The sequence below is a fragment of the Protopterus annectens genome, chromosome 13.part0 (assembly GCF_019279795.1).
Source record: "Protopterus annectens isolate FY-2018-M chromosome 13.part0, PAN1.0, whole genome shotgun sequence".
Lineage (NCBI taxonomy): Eukaryota > Metazoa > Chordata > Ceratodontiformes > Protopteridae > Protopterus > Protopterus annectens.
In genome coordinates, this window is record NC_056747.1 from 499,915,166 (window position 1) to 499,932,496 (window position 17,331).

A 17,331-nucleotide genomic window follows, 5' to 3' on the forward strand; every position below is an offset into this window, starting at 1 on the left:
AGGTATGAACACATTGTTCTGTATGGGTTGCCTTAAAACTCTATTTCCTAAAATTTACTGAGAGGCGATCTATACCTGGCATACAAGGCATACAAATACCTACCTTTCGGCTCTGATGGACCTTTTGAACATTCACAAAATGAACAGCATCAAAACCACTAGATCCAAGGATTTAAATTTTGCTTATGACATAAAAAAGGCATGTTGGTGAGCCAGATGAGTGTCTCAGAGGATCCCCATGCTTTGAAACAGGCTCCCCATCCATGTGAAGCAAGTTCATCCTTAACCCTACTTAAGCATAACCTTGACCAATGAATGGAAACCTGGAAATTTACCCTGCGCCTGGGCTTTATGTCCCTGATAGACAGAGGCAGAAACTAATGTCCAACTAAAGAACATGCCCCCCCCCCCCACATAACCTCTAGAAACTTACTAACATAACCCCTTCTAGTAAACTTCCATGATACATAGGGGCAAAATTGGATTGAATTGCACAGCTAGACTTACAAAGGTCCTGTTGGTTGACAGTCTAATATGCAATTATGAACTATGAAGCAATGAACTAAGAGGTTAGTGATGTAATTTACTGTTGATTGGGTGTATATGATTTTGCTATCCTCATTTATATTTGTTAATTACCCAGTATGAACTAAATAAATCTCCTACATGAATAACAGACACTGCTCTTCCAAAAGGCATCTATTGTATGCAATTCTGGTCCTGTACAATATCAAATGTATAGTTTCCTGGAGATTCACGTTGTTAAACTTCACTACTGCATGCTCCTAATGAGGTTCAGGAAGTAGGAAGGGAAAGAAGCCTTTTGACCTCTTGTGAACAAGGAATCTTTGGATTAGAGCCCTTTGCCTAAGAAAGAAAGAAACAAAATTGTGGGAAGGCAACACTGCATGGCAGCTCACCTCATTTTATTTAGGTACATCTTCTTCTTAGAAAGCTAGGACTGGTCTAGAAGCAGTAAAAACTAATAGAATCAAAAATACCTCCAGGCCCCAAGACCCTACCCAAAGAGAAATTCTCTCCAGAAGGATGCAGTCATGATAGCCTCTCTAAGCTCATCTTTAAACAAGGGGAGGTGAAGCCATGACATTCTGAAAATGCACATTTCTACATATGCTGCTCTGGCAGTAGTTTCAGTGCAATCAAAATGGCAGTGTCATTATATGAAAACCTATTGTCAAGCCTTTGGTATGGGACTTGAACACATCCTTCTTAATCTGTATATTTCTGCCAGCTTTTCCAGGCCCTAATTTACTGGGGGCAAGATTTATACTATACAATAGACAGTTGATATATATAGGCCCAAATGTGACAAAGGTTTCTGTTGGCAGTCTCATATTTTCACTAGATTGTAATGTGTAAAGGTCCTGTGACCCCTGTGAGCACTGGGGAACTGAATAGATCACATAGACATCTGCCCAAGGATGCTTAGTCAGGATGTCATTGCACCAGCCTGCTTAGGAACAGACAGCGCAGAGTTGAAATGCTTCCAGGCTGCACAGATTGGTTCCAAGAGTGGGATGACCTGAGAACTATACTCCTCCTATCCTAGATACTAACTAAGGCATTTCATTTTTTTTAAACATTTGCTGGTCAAGTGACTTCCTCTGAGTCACACATTAGGCAAAAAGAGGTAGAGGAAAACAAATCCTGTACTTTTGATTACATGAAGCTGCTCATTAACAGCTCAGATTCTCTTTGCTAAGTGCAGGTAAATATAGTATGTGAAGATCCTTATACTAAATCTCCAGGACGTTTGATGTTTTAAAGGGAAATATAGGGAAGCCACTGGCTGGGCCCCAAAGGACAGCGATATTGAGAGTTCCTCCCTTAAACAGACTGTGAAGGGTAACAACATGGAAGACTACCTATTCTTATTAGTCCATCTGTCTCAGAGAATCACCTTACTATGTACTAATGGAAAATGAGACCCCCAGATATACTAATTGTTGAATGGCAAATGCTGATCTGACATGCAAAGTGCAAATAATGGAGACTGGATGACAGAATGCTAATAACCAAAGAAGCACAGACAGAACAGGGCACTAAAGTTAGAAAGGCCAGTTACGGTTCTGTTGGCATCAGCTCATTTTCTCTGAGACTGTGCTCCTGCACCTGTGGGAAACATCCCAGCAGGCAAGAAATAATTGAACATTTAATATCTGGGTATGATCCACCCAGCAAAGCAGTCACTGGAAAACACAGTGCAGCTTTCTTTATCCTGACAGGTCTGTTCCTTCAGGATTGAAGTGAGATTGGGAATAAGACTTCTTGGTCTCAAATACAATCAGTAATATGGAATTGGAGCACTCAAAGAACCACTTTTGAAGGTCATACCAAGACAAGCATGGTCCAGATAGCCAATCACTGCAAAGGCAGTGTTAACATCCCTGGATGTATTCTCAAGGTGCTCGTCAGAGTTCTCCTCTCAATGATGTCATGTACTTGCCTGATGAAGTGTGCAAGATCAATTCTTCACTAGAAGAGGAAGAGATGGCAGCATGTGTGGACGACAAGGACACTTTCTTTGTTACCTTTACAGGTAGAAGATGCTGCCACTGACTATCCACTTACTCCATCACTTCTGATGTTGCTCTGGCACTTGCCAGAGATCATGAATGAAAGACTCTACTGCTGTTTCCTGTTTTGGGCACCTTCAACAGCTGCTATCTCCTTTCTTCAACCATGGCCGGCTGGGCTGAAGCACTTATACTTAGCAGTTTTTCACATTGATCTCTATGCCCAAGCAGTAATAGACAATGGCAGTGGGTGTCTTAGGTCATGCTCTGTTGACTACAATACTGAATAGCACACCGTTTAGGCAGGACCTCCTAGCCCATTATATGATGACACAGAATGTGCAAGCAAGATCTGAGTACTTCCAAATATTAGAATAAAGATAGAAAAATTATGTTAAGTTGAAGAATGCAAAACAGGAGATCTCAAATGTTTGCTTGCTTGTTTGTTTATTTATTTAACCATTTACTAAGGTATTTACATTTATTGCCTGGAAAAGCCCAGCTAGGAAATTCCATTTGAATTCAGGCCCCAGGAAGACTTGTCTTGTTACCCACTCTAGACCTCTGCAGTAAGATCACTAGTAACCTTTTACAAAGCTGAATTTAGGAAACATTTGTGAAATTATAAGCTTTTAAGTCTCACTTCTGTTTGAAGCAGAATTTTAAAATAGATTCTGTGGTAATTCTGGGTACCTCCTTCAGATAACTAGTAGTGTGACTTAAATGAACAAAGCTTTTGCTGAGTTGGGGTTTGTGTAAATGGGGTGAGGATGGAGAAAAGGGTACCAATCAACATGTTATTATACAGTTATCAGATGGTTTTCTGACACCATGCTTTACATGTTTTTAATTTGTTAACAGGGAAAGCCTATAGGACACAACTGCCTCTTTTCAAGCGTGACCCAGAAGCAGTGTCTGGTAAAGTGAAAATGTTCAGAGTCGCACAGTAGGCAAATAGAGGTAGAGGAATCAAACCCTATACTGCTGACAATAGGAAGCAACTCATTAATCCATTACACTGCCAGAAGGGTTGGTGATATATATAAAATGGGGAAATTAAAGGGTGTGGTGATAAAGCCTAAAACTAATGAGTTGAAAAGAAAACTGGGTGAACTGTAAGAAGCAGACAAGGCTCCCTATTGAAATACTAGTACTCAAAGGGCCGATATGCTAAGAAAAAAAAAGACAGAAAACACATGAGAACCTCAAGGATAGCTCTTCTCCTTAAAGCTTCTTTTTGCAAGCCCTCACACCCTCTCAACAAATTTATACCAACTCTAAGATCACCATACCTCAGAGAAAAGGGAATATTCTGTGAAATTACATCTCATACTTGGTATATATAAGTCTAATCTTTCAACCATTCAGTCTTAGTATATCAGGACTCACTCTATAGGGTCTTGACATTTCAAACAGTTAACACCTGTCAGTAGAAAATATGGAGAAATTACTGGAATAAAGACAGAAAATGTGGTGAGACTATATTTCAACATATGTCACAATCTCATTGATGCAACAGGTACCGCATTTGTCTTTGGTGCAGAAAACTATGGGTTTTATTCCCACATCAGGTCAATCAGTTGCTGCCACTGCAATACAGTGCTGCACTCCTCAGTGAGTCATCCTTCAGGTGAGGTGTTAAACAGAAGTCCCATCTGCCTGAGTTAGTGGTAGCTTAGATGGATGTAAAAGATGCCATGGCACCTATCAAAATGATTCAGAGTGCTTTATTAAAATTTACATTCATTTTATATCATATTTTTAAAAAAATCAATTATTTACACCCATTTTTCTACATTCATACTTTAAATTACTTACAATTTATCAATACAAAAGGATAAATTATTTACACAAAAGAACTTAACTAAACCGTTCTATTTTTTTCATTATTTTTCTATGTACCTTCTATCTCCACCCTTTCTTACACAACTATCTTCTTATTTCAGCTAATATATCATCATCTTCCATTTTCTTATTACATAATGTACTCTCACATCTTTTTTTTCCCACAGCATCCATATTGTCACAAACAGTACTTGGTCTATCAGTATAACATTTCTTTACTTTTTCATACTTCACGTATAATATCATATTCATATTTATATATTTAAGTCCTTCTCATATATGTTCATTTTAAAACTTTTCCCAAAAGTCTTTACTCTTTTTGCAGTCAAGGAAAAAAAAAAATACAATATTTTAATGTTTCATCTTCAATACAGTCAACACATTTTTTTGCCTGCACCACCTTATGTTTCACATTCCCTTTGACCGGTACCTCTGCTTCTTAAAAATTTTGTAACCTTTTTCTTCTGCATTTTATTGCCTTTTTTCATCTTATAATTCGTTCCATGGATACAACAAAAATGTTTTCTAAAATCATATTATACAACGACCCCCTATTAATATTCAAAAACATGCACGCTGATTGGTCAGCGTGCATGTTGTAAATCTGAGTTATAGCAATGGAAAGATGTCTGGTCACCCGGACTTTTTCCATTACTATAACTCTTTTTTTACAGCAACGGAGAATGCAAGATCTCTGTTGCTTCACACTGTCTCGCTATGTTAAACGAGTTTAACATAGCGAGACAGCTTTAAAAAAACCAACGGAGATTCTCCGTTGCTTTTTCTAAAGCTGTCTCGCTATGTTAAACTCCTTTAACATAGCGAGACAGTTTGTAAAAAGCAACGGAGATCTTGCTTTCTCCGTTGCTATTTTCAAAGCTGTCTCGCTATGTTAAATGGGTTCAACATATCGAGACAGCTTTAAAAAAAGCAACAGAGATTCTCCGTTGCTTTTTTTAAAGCTGTCTCGATATGTCAAACCCATTTAACATAGCAAAATAGTTTGTAAAAAGCAAGGGAGATTTTGCTTTCTCCGTTGCTTTTGCCCACAGCTCTGACATACTGCATAGGCATACACATGCGCAGTACATCAGAACTGCTGCAGAATACCAGACAGCTGTGGAAGGGCAGCAAGGAGGCAATATACAATGCCAATATTTAAGAAAAGTAATTATTTTTTTTTTTAAATAATGTCATTGTATAATAGCAATAACCCACTTCTGGGTGTGGGTAATGCTGGATTTACTCAAGGTTGGCTTTGTTTGGCCACTTGGGCTTCACTCTCGTGACCAAACCACACCAACTGTGGGTAAATCCAGCATTACCCACACGCAGGCATGGTTTATTGCTATATTATACCATTCTTATCCCATCAACTTCATTTACTTTTAATTTCCAGAATTTCATTCTTGTCACATTTTTTTCTTCCATCCTGTCCCTTTTTTTCTTTTCCCTGCATTTTCTTCCCACACATTTTTATAATATTTTTCATATATCATCTTACATATTATTTCTTTTTCCTCTGATTAAGCTTTTTCATTACTCAAAAATAAATGCATATATGTTAAATATACCACTGGATTATTTAAATTCAAACCACCTTATTTTTTATTATAAATGATTCCTGTTCTTATAGGATGCAGCCTTAAACCCTAAATGAAGCTAAAAATGTCTAATAATTCTTTTTCCATTTGAGTGGGAAACACATATGTTCCCCTTAAATGTGCTATTTATCCTGATTATTACATAATTAGCATATATGTCTTTTTTTTTCTGAAATGATATATAAAAACATTTCCACTAAGCCGATACTGTTTTTATTTGTTCCACTATCTCTCTCCACTGACTAATAACACTTTCATGCTAACCAAATGCCACTTTCAAGATCTTTACTTCCTTTCTTGTGAAATATATTCCATTTATTTTTATATCATCAAATCCCCTTACACTACATTTTGTTTAACTGCAGACCACCATTTTTTAACAGGTTTTTAATCCTTGGTACAATCTCATTTATCCATCCTTTTTTATCAGAACTAAATCATCTGCATATGCCATACATACTGGTAATGTAACCTTTCCTTCCATTTCACATCTTGTCTCCTTTATTTCATACATACACGTCTGTACTATTATATTTATTACTAATATGAATAAGCACATACTTATAGGGCATCCTTGTTTTACTCTTCTCTTAATACTTTTTTCCCATTCATCAATTTATCATAACTTGCACACATGAATTTTCATAACGTTTCTTTATTATATTAATATATCTTCTCCTATGTCACATGGTTCTAAAATTTGCAAAACTGCTCCATGGCTTACTTTATCAATGCCTTTAGCGATGTCATATGCTATCAGTCTTACTTCTTTATTTTCTTTCAGTATCATCTCCACTACTTCGACTATAATTTTTTTCACCTCCTTCCGTTTATACCATAAATTCATTCTCCTACAACCTCATCCAATACTTTATCAATCCCTTTTTGTGGTATTTTCATAAATATTTTATACTCTGCATTCTCTACTATTATGAGCCTCCATTTTTTTTTATCTTTTCTTACATCCTTTTTTCCATATAAATGTTATCGCTCCACCACGTCTTCTTCCGTTATACATCCTTTCAACCATTCATGTATATTTTTTTAAAAACTTTGTTTTTGTCTTTATTAATTTCTTTATAATACTCAGACCTTATACCATGTAATCCTTGTGCTGATTCATTATTATCTTCTTTTATCACCTTCATTATTTATTCTATTGTTATATATCATTTTCTACAAAACATTTTTACATTTTCAGATACTTTTTTTCATTTTCCAATCATCTTACCCATTAGTTTCCTTTATTTCATACATTTTCTCCACAAAACATTCTACTACTTCCATAATATTTTCTTCTTTGCATTTTACATTTCCTGGCCATCTAAGATAGCATCTCATTTTACTTTTCCTAAATAAAGGGAAACCACCTCTTTCTTTTGATTTAGAAAACAAAATCTTTTTTCGTGTAACATCATCTTTTCTCTGTTAATTTCATGCATATTTTTTCTATTTCCCTTATTTTACCACTTACTTTTTCTGTTTCCTTCTCATAATTGTGTAAAAATGTGTTATATTTCATCTCATTTCTTATCTTATTCTTCCTTTCACTTCTAAACATTTTTATACTTTTGATTATATATTACCCACCACTGTGTCCATTTTTTATAAAATTGTCTCATTATCTTTCCTTAATATTTCTTTCTCTCTTGTTATTTCTTCCTCCTATTTAAACTCTGTGGTTAATCTCTTTATCTCTTTTATCTCCTTTACTATTTCACTGTCTTATCCTTTTCTACCCATAGTACTCTATGATCTGAAAACTCTGCCATCTGTACTGCCCCCATTATTTCTTTCATGTTTTTAGAATTATATAATCAATTTCAGTTTAAAAAAAATGTTTTTCTATATGTCCATTCTCTATTCATTTCTAGTTTTAAATTTACATGTTTTATTAAATCACTTAACATCTTAATATCCTGTTTTATTTTTTTTTTCATTTTCTGTCCTCTGGTTACTGTTAAAATCTCCCATCATTACTACTGGCATATTTTCTAACACATTTTTTTTTATTTCTTCAAACAACTTTCTCCACATCATAGTAGTATATGCATAAATCATTATTAATCACATACATTTTTGTCTCACTTTCATATCACTACCCTTCCTGGTACCACTACTGTTGCATTTAAAATCATTATTACTTCATTTTTTGTAAGAATTCCTACTCCAAAACATCTAATTTCCAAATAAGTTGCCTCTTCAATACAGCTTGTATTCTTTTCCATTTTTTCTTATTTGTTACATCTAGCAAAACAAAAACATCTATTTGTATTTTCTTATACCATTTCACCACCTCCATACCTCTTATATCATTTCTAATGCTGTTTACATTTAATCTTATTTCCTTCTCTTAAGTCTCCCACCAATTTATTTTTCACTAACCAGTTCTTCTCTTGTCGCAATTTCTCCCTCTTCTTCTTTACTTTCTAAAATTGCAAATATGTTCTCTTCCTGTGTATTAATAATCTCATGATGAACTATTTCTTCTCTAAATACGTCTTCATCGTTTAACCTTTCTTCAGTATACACTTCTCCCATACCACTTTCTCTTTCAACATCTTCTGCAATAATATTTTCTGCTGTATGGCTTTCTTCTGAACTTTCTTCTTCGTCTACTGTTTACTTTTCTAATATGGGAAAGTCAAACCAGAAGTGTCCAAAATTCTTTACATTTCCTACAAAAAAGACTTGCATTTTTTTTTTTTTTTTGCTGTATGTGTCCTCTACCTGCATTAGTGATACCTTTGTTTGTTACAGTCTTGTACTAAACAATTTTCATCCCCACAGAAATAACATGTTGGTGGTTGACCCAGTACATAACAAATCTTCTCTTAGCATTCACAATTATTATATTTGAAATACGTTGAATTTTCCCATTCTTAACACCCATTGTTGCCCACGCTTTAAACCCCCAAGTCCATGCATTTCTTTCATCACATATTTTTTTTTAATGTCACATACTTTATTTACTACATAACGAATTAAAAAAAAACAGTTTTAACTCATGCATATCCATATCTGATGTCCTAAACTGCACATTTATCTTCTTTTTTAGTTTAATCCCAAGCTCTGAAATAGTCTCTTCATGGTGCTATTGCATTATTTTCAGTCTCAGCCTAATTTATTTCAGCAAGTTAAAGCATTCAATTGTCACTTTACCAAAACTTTCAGTTTCTAAAATAATTAATGCTCTAATGTCCTTAATGTTAAATCCTAATGGAAAAATAGTACTATCCATAATGTCACACCTGTTCAAACTGCCATCACTTTTACCTGTTATTCTTACCACTGGCCATCTTCTTCTAGCTGTTGAGACTCTGCAAATGTCTGTCCCCTCTTAACTCCTCCTTCCATTCTTCCTTGCCTTCCTGCATCTACATAACATATTTCTTGAAACAAAAAAAACTGTTGCAGAGGTAAACCCTGAAAACAATTCCACCAGCTAAGAATATCTCCAGTGTTTTCCCTTCATCAGCAGTTATATGTGTTTCCAACCTCTCAATTTCTTCTTCTTCTTCTTCCTGTACTATTCTACCATGTCATTCCATCTATCTTCTTTTCCTTCCTTTGGCTCTGGCTGGTTCATAGCACTTGTTTCTTCCCACTCTGTGATAGTTATTTTCTCGCCTTTTCCTTCCTTCAGTAAGTTTTCTTCTGTTCCTCTCTCCAGCTTTGCTGCACTCTCCTCCATCAAGGGATTCCTGGAACTGCAGTAGCAGCCCTCCAGCATCACCTAACAGTTCCAGAGAGTGCTTCACTTCCTCACCTCCAAAGTGTTGGGACATTCCCTAATGCTTGGCTAAATTTCCCCTATTAGTATTAATGTCATCTCAGGTCTCCACTGAAAAGATGCTACTAGCCTATTGGGACTAAACTGGTCAACAGAGGATAAATAAAAATTGCATCATTTAAACGTTGCCTCAATGTACCATCAAACCATTTTGTGTGTGTGTGTGTGGGGGGGGGGGGGGGTTCAGGGAATGCACTGCAAGTCAGAATTGTAGCCACTGAATCGACAACAGAGAAAATGTTTCAGAAAATTACGAACCCTCAATGATTCAGTGCATTATGAAAGAGTAGCCACAAATACCAAAAAATACCAAAAAATGTTGAGGTGTACAATGAGTGAACTGACTAAGATAAGGTCATTCTGCCATAATATAACAGATTAGGAGGGCCATATCTGAATTATTATGGCCAACTCTGGCAGGACATACACAGAAAAAAGATATCAGGGCTAGAAACATGCAATATATCATTATAAAGGTGGTGATAAGAAAAAATAAGCTGAAGTATATGGACAGACATAGCTTAGCATACAACAAAATAGAAAAGAGAAGGCAATCACAGCAAACAAAGATGTGACAGAAGGTGAAGAAGCCACTGAATCAGTAGATGAAATAAAGTCTCCCATCTGAGTAGTGTCTGACTTTATATACTGTTGCATCTACTCAGACGTAGATAAACATACTAAGAACATAATAAGGAGACCTCCCATTACAATTTGGGGCAGTCAAGGTGGAAAAACATATAGTAACCACAAGCACATTACCAGCTGCTGAAAATCTAAATATAGTGATAGAAGAAACTAAAAAAAAAGTCAATGAAGACATTTATTCTTCTATTCTGCCCTCAGTCCTGTAATTGCAAGGCCATTAAGTAAAAGAAAACTTAAAAATAGTAGTACATAAATATATGACATAAACTCACCCCTAAGGGACAATTAACCAGAACCACAGTCTACCACTGTGTATATTATTATAACACATATTAAACAAAAAATAAATGTATGCATATATATATATATATATATATATATATATATATATATATATATGTATCCAAATGTAAAAATATATAAGAAATAAATATATAAAATATACATATGCATAAATATACCTAAAAACCTAAACATATGTCTCCTATTGTGAAGTACTCTAACCATCTAAAACACATACAATTTATACAATATAACTTTTAAATTCCTATTTCTTTTTGGGACCCAAGTATACCCTAAAATAGAATAAATTAACAATCCTAATTATACAAAACCTAAATATAAAGAAATAGCATGCTATCACCTCTCAAGTGCTTTTAATTTTAGAAAGCAGGTAATTGGGGCCTCATTCAAACTTGGTCATTGTGTTGCATCGGTTCTAAGTTGCTATAGTGCTTCATTTCTTTCCATAAGCAAAGGCCACGGTCAAGCCTAGGGTTAATTTGAAGGGACTCAATCACCGTGAATTTAAAAGTGTGGCCAACTAACTTGTTACAGTGCTTTGCTAGGGAATTAGACTCCTTTTTCAATCTAATATCCTAATCTAAGATGTTCATAAATACGGCTTTTTAGTTTCCTCTGTCTTCCCAATGTAAAAACAGGGGCATTTACAACAAAAAGCACAGTATACGACCTTAACAATGGGTACAACTTTTCAGATAAATGGACAAATTTATAGTCTCAAGTATAAATCTGATTGCAATAGTAAAGGTGTGGTCTATATAGCTATTTGCCAGACATGTGGGGCATATTATATATGAAAAACTGACAGGAGGTTACGTGATAGAATTTATAAGTATGAATATGCAATAAGAAAAGTTCAGTTAACAATTCCTTTAGCCAAACATGTTGGGGAAAACTCAGACCACATCTTTAAGTATATGGCCATTGATAAGGTGACAAGAGGATTAAGAGGGGCCCCTTCAGAACTAATGATGGAGAAAAAGGAATTGTTATGGCAATTGCAGTTGGATACATTCAAATGGCCAGGTCTGAATGAAATGTGTTCAATTGCTTGTATTTTAGAAATGAAAGTCTTAAATAGATATATGTTAGTATTAACAATTTTTTAAGGGTTGTTGAGTTGGTAATTTTAATAGCATTGTATATATAAATATATGCATATGTATGTTTTGTTCTAGTACATGCTATATTTTTGCACTTGGGTAATGTGGCTTTAATTTGGGGGATGGTTTCAATGATGGTTTTTAATTGGTTGAACTTTTGCTATATGTATATAGCTCACGACCCTTTTTGTATTATCTGAAGAATTTCACCTGGAGTTGGACAAAAGTGCTAATAAACAAGGTTTTTAAAAAGGATACAACTGTTTACTTGTTCCTTTTTGTGGCTTGGTGAAACCACTGTTGTTGCTTTATTTGTGTTTTACTAGTTTGGAGTTGGTTTTCGTTTCTCTCATTTAGTCTCCCAGTAGGGTGTCTTTTTATGTTGCCCACCTATCCTCCCTGTATTTGTATAGGTCTCCCTTTGGGTGTTACAGATTTCTTCCACATGTAGTTATATGAAGTGCAGTTCTCTACATTCCAAATAGATGTAAATGCAGTGTAGTCATGTAGTGATTGTATGTGTACATCCTGGGATGGAATGGCATCCCATCCAAGATCAGCTATCCATTTTATGCTCTTTGACTTTGTGATAGGATTTGGCTATGCCATGGCACAGAATATGATAAAGTATGTATTGCAGAATTAATGAAAACACACTTTAGTCCACAGATTTACTAACAGTATGGCTCCAAAGATAATGCAATAATGATCTTTCAACAGTTTTTGGTATTTTTATTGCAAACATTCACAGTCTCTGTTCTCCCTTCCCACATTTTCATGCAGTCCAAACTAACATTGTGATCAACACTTTTACTGAGTAAATGATTTTTAGAAGTAATGTGTTTTGTAGCCAAGCATTAATGCACTTTGTAGAATATTTGTGGATATTTTTTAATTATGATGCAAAGATATTATGATGCATTCCACTACATGTATACCCAGAGTGGATCTGCTGGGACATGACAAGTGAACTATATATGGCACAAATCACCTCTATGAAAAGCAGCCCTACTATTCAACACATTCCAAGACATACTGCTCCATTATGGATGAAGGGAGAGCCATAGCATTGTATATACACACACACACACACACACACACACACACACACACACACACACACACACACACACACACACACGTGTGTGTGTGTGTGTGTGTGTGTATGTATATGTATGGTACACATATACCACAGCATACCTCTCAACCTTCAAGTACAAGAAATCTGTACAAAACTAAAAATAATTGGGGGACAAATGCCCAAAATTAGGGACAAATTTTAAAAATTACTCCTATAAATGTATACAGTTGCTAGAATAACAGGTTTTGAATCTGAATGCATTTTCTTAAAGACATGAAATCTAAAACTCAAATGTGTGCCATCACTTAAGGTCTTCAGTCTTCCATGATTTGCCAGAAAATAACCCACAAATTTTATAAACAGACCAAAAATATGAAGCAAAAAGCTGGACATTCTATGAAAATCTGGACAGTTGAGAGGTATGTACCACAGTGTTGGTGAATGAAAACATCTTTAGTAATCTAAATGATACAAAATTAAAAATATTGTAGGCTGTGCACCCAAGTTCTGGAAACTGTAGATCACAAAAAACACAACTATTTACATTTTTGCTGAATGTTAATAAATGACAGTAGATACCAAAACATAATGCCCTTTATTAGGCTGTTTCAACTCTGATACTCCACCTACTTTTACAGGTAGGCTAACGGCTAAACAGAACTTCTATATAACATGTTCCTGTTAACATGACAGTATTCCCTTAGGTCTTTTGGCTTCTGCTATTTGGGGTCGCCACAGTGGATCACTTGTCCACAGATTGATTGGCAGTGTAGTTTTTATGGTGTCGAATTGTCAGCCAGCACCGAACTTTCAGAGATGTCATATACACACACACACACACACACACACACACACACACACACACACACACACACACATGCGCGCGTGCACACACATGCACACACGAGCAAACACACGCACACACACACACACACACACACACACACACACACACACACATCTACTGCATGTCTTTAAAACTCATTCAACCACAGGGAGAACATGCAGACTCTGCACAGAAGGTACTCCAGGCAAGAATCGAACTGGAGAACCTCTTGATGAGGCAACAATGCTAACCCCTGCACCACTGTGGCCGACACTGCATTCCCTTAGGTAATGCATTTAATGTCAGGCTTCTTCTGCGGCTAAATTTAAAATTTAAAACAGCTCTGAACTGCCTGTTGGTAGAGTACAATGTTATGTATAAATAGACCTTTGTGGATTAAGACACCATATTTTAGAACTTGCTATTATTCTACAAAAGCATATACAAAGGCAGTTATTGCACAGCACAAATAACCCGAATTTCCTTTGATTAAAATTTAGAGAAAGGATACATAAAAGCCTAGGAGTAGTACTTAACCTGATTGAGCTGAGTGTAGCCTGCAGGATACAGTTGACGCACTCCAAATGCACACAGTGATGACAACATGAAGATTATTCCATGGAGAATGCAGGCACCAAAACAAAGGCTGCTGTTCAATGCAGGGAGATCCTGCAATTTAATCCAGCTTTCCTCATTCACCAGATCAAAGGATGACAAAATTGCTAGGAATTAAAATAATATATATATTTATACATCATGTCAGCTTCCTTTTCTTTTATGACACAAGGTATGTCAGCTGTTTCACAAAGCACAAGTTTTCATGCTGCCTTAATTTTTTGCATAGAGTTTAATATATCACAAACATTCTATCAGTTCAAAGTCTGTTACAGATATTGTTTTCAAAATGGCAAATGTCATACCATAAGAGGCACTTTCACTTTCCTAAGTCAAGTACTCCTGCTGCTGTGCAGAGAACCTGAAATGGATTAATAGCCCAAAAGTTAAGAAAAAAAAAAAAAAAAAAAAATATATATATATATATATATATATATATATATATATATATATATATATATATAATTTCTGTGTACCATCACTGAAGGTGCCTTATCTCATTCACACTCCACCACAGTACAAACCATCACAAATTCTCCCTTGTTCATAAGAAATGTTCTAGCAGATCTCTCTTCAATGGAAAGTGTACGAAAAATATGCCATTACCTGCTATCACAAAATTAATAATGGTATATTTCCTCAGAAGCTGACAGATTTTCAGCAAAGTCTTTTATTAGACTTAGAGTGCATAGTTTCTTAAAGAGTAAACAAAAGACTCAGCCAAGTATACAAACTAAGTCTCCCTCCCTCCTCATAAAAGATACACACACACACACACACACACACACACACACACACACACACACACACACACACACACACACACACACACACACACACACACACACACACACACACACACACACACACACACACACACACACACTGTAATCTATTAAACCTCTGGAATCAAGGTGGAGCGTGGAATGCCTATCCCAGTGGAAAGAAGATTTGGACAGCATGAACTATTCTGTGGGGATCTTTCAGCATCCAACAATGGACACAAAGGGAGTGTTGTAGGCAACAGTCTTACAATCCTACTTCAGTTCCTTCACATGATGCTTCAGAATGTGAAGAAACATATTTTTCTTTCACACACAGCAAAGGGCAGGACATGCACAATGTGGTTATTCCACATCATAGCCCATTTCCTTGAGGTTCTGTGGGCCACTGACAGCATCACATTGCTATCAAGATTCCATCTGTATCACAATTGTTCTGTTATATCAAAAGAAGGACTTACACTCCCTCAGCTGCTGGGTAGTGTGCAGTGAATAAAGTATTATATTTAAAGCATCATTTGGTCCAGCTGTGACATTTACCAGCATTTCATGCAGTGATGACTTTCCAGAGGGTCATCTATTTGGTAGGCACACAATTTGCCACCAATAAAGCCCTTAATACTCAGGTCCCATGAATGTTGTAAGTAGCCAAACACTCACAATAGTGTCCAGTGATGTGTGTTTCACGTAATGTTTTATATGCCTTGGAACCATGGATGATGTTCCCCACCACAGTTCCCATACCATGACAGCAGCATGTGTTCAGCCAGAGTGGTTACTGAGGTAATGAAAATTGTTTAAGGACATAAAAAATTAATATGTATTGAATTTATTTTGATTTAGAAACCCCAGTTTAAGACCTAGAATCTAATGCATGTCACCACTGTCCACTGTAAAGACTTGTCTGTGCTGAATAGTTTACTATTTACATTTCTTTGTTAATCCTTATGAGTCTGGAAATATTAACAATTGTTTGAAATGTTTATTCTTTTTTTTTTTTTTTCAAAAGGATCTATATACATCTCTTAGAAGTTTAGGACCAGATTCTAAAACAGCTGCTCTCAGTGTAATTTTGCCCTGATTCCGAAAGGCTTGCTGTCAGTGTAAGTGACTCAGTTTGGTGTAACACCTATCTATAACTACGCTTACTTCATGGGGCAGGTTCCAAAACACCTGTTTTCAGCCTGTTCTCACTGTAATCATTGTAGGTATTAGTAGTTTAGATAACACTTAAAAGAACTTTTTTCCATGGCTGTCCTTTTTTAGCTTGTTTATAAAACACAAACACTTGAAGTGACATCCTCATCTGCAGTTTATAATCAAATGGATAATAATATGATTCATGGGTATAATTCTAACTTTAATTCAACCAGAAAATCTTTTTAAAAAATAAGCTCTTTTTTCAAGAATAATGCAAACACTTGAAGATGTATAACTGCATTGCGTCTATATTACCTTGTCATACGACTGCGGTGGTGGTGCTGTGGTAGCATTGTCGCCTCACAGTAAGACATTGTCCTGTTCGATTCTCAGCTAAAGCGTCTTCTGTGTGGAGACATGCGTGAGTGGGCATACCTTTGTTGAAGGTTGTACGTCAAGGCTGGCAACTCGGTACGTAAAAATCTACTGCCAATCATTAGCGGAACGGAGTTCCTCTGTGGCAACCTCTAACTGGGAAAAGCCGAAAGATACAACAATGATGAAATAGCAAACACTATTTCATCGTACCTATAATGTCTAAACCACAAAATATCGAACATACGGAACAGCGAATTTTTTCCCAGGGAAAAAATTCACTGCTCTGCAAAAAAACATAAAGATAAGTGGGGAGCTGTGCCCCCCACACCCCCCTACTTAAATATATCAACTCCGAGATCACACCATAGTGGAGGAAATGGCAAAGTCCCGAAGATGGCCCATCAAATTTTTTCCCTGGTAAAAAATTTGATGTTCCGTGTCTTCGTTATTTTGCCATTTTGACAGTATCGGACCGACTAAATAGTTTTCGCTATTTAGTACATTCGATATGCTAATATAGATCCACTGCATTATATCAGTTCAAAATTTATGGAATTTAGCATGATCTGAACATGGAGATTAGTTAAGAAAATTTTTATTTAGCATATTTACAATATATATTTAGAAAGTAAGACATTCAACATCACATACTGTTATACAATGTTAGGAATACAGT

General features: G+C 35.8%; 1 protein-coding gene across 1 annotated transcript in view; it reads right to left on the reverse strand.

The window, feature by feature from the left end:
* The window catches only part of LOC122787923 (dynein beta chain, flagellar outer arm-like), a 5,188,001-nt gene that overhangs the window by 847,714 nt on the left and 4,322,956 nt on the right, over positions 1–17,331 (reverse strand). Inside the window, exon 89 of the mRNA XM_044054850.1 lies at positions 14,278–14,462. Within this exon, the coding sequence (XP_043910785.1) occupies positions 14,278–14,462 (185 nt within the window). The remainder of the gene's footprint in view (positions 1–14,277; positions 14,463–17,331) is intronic.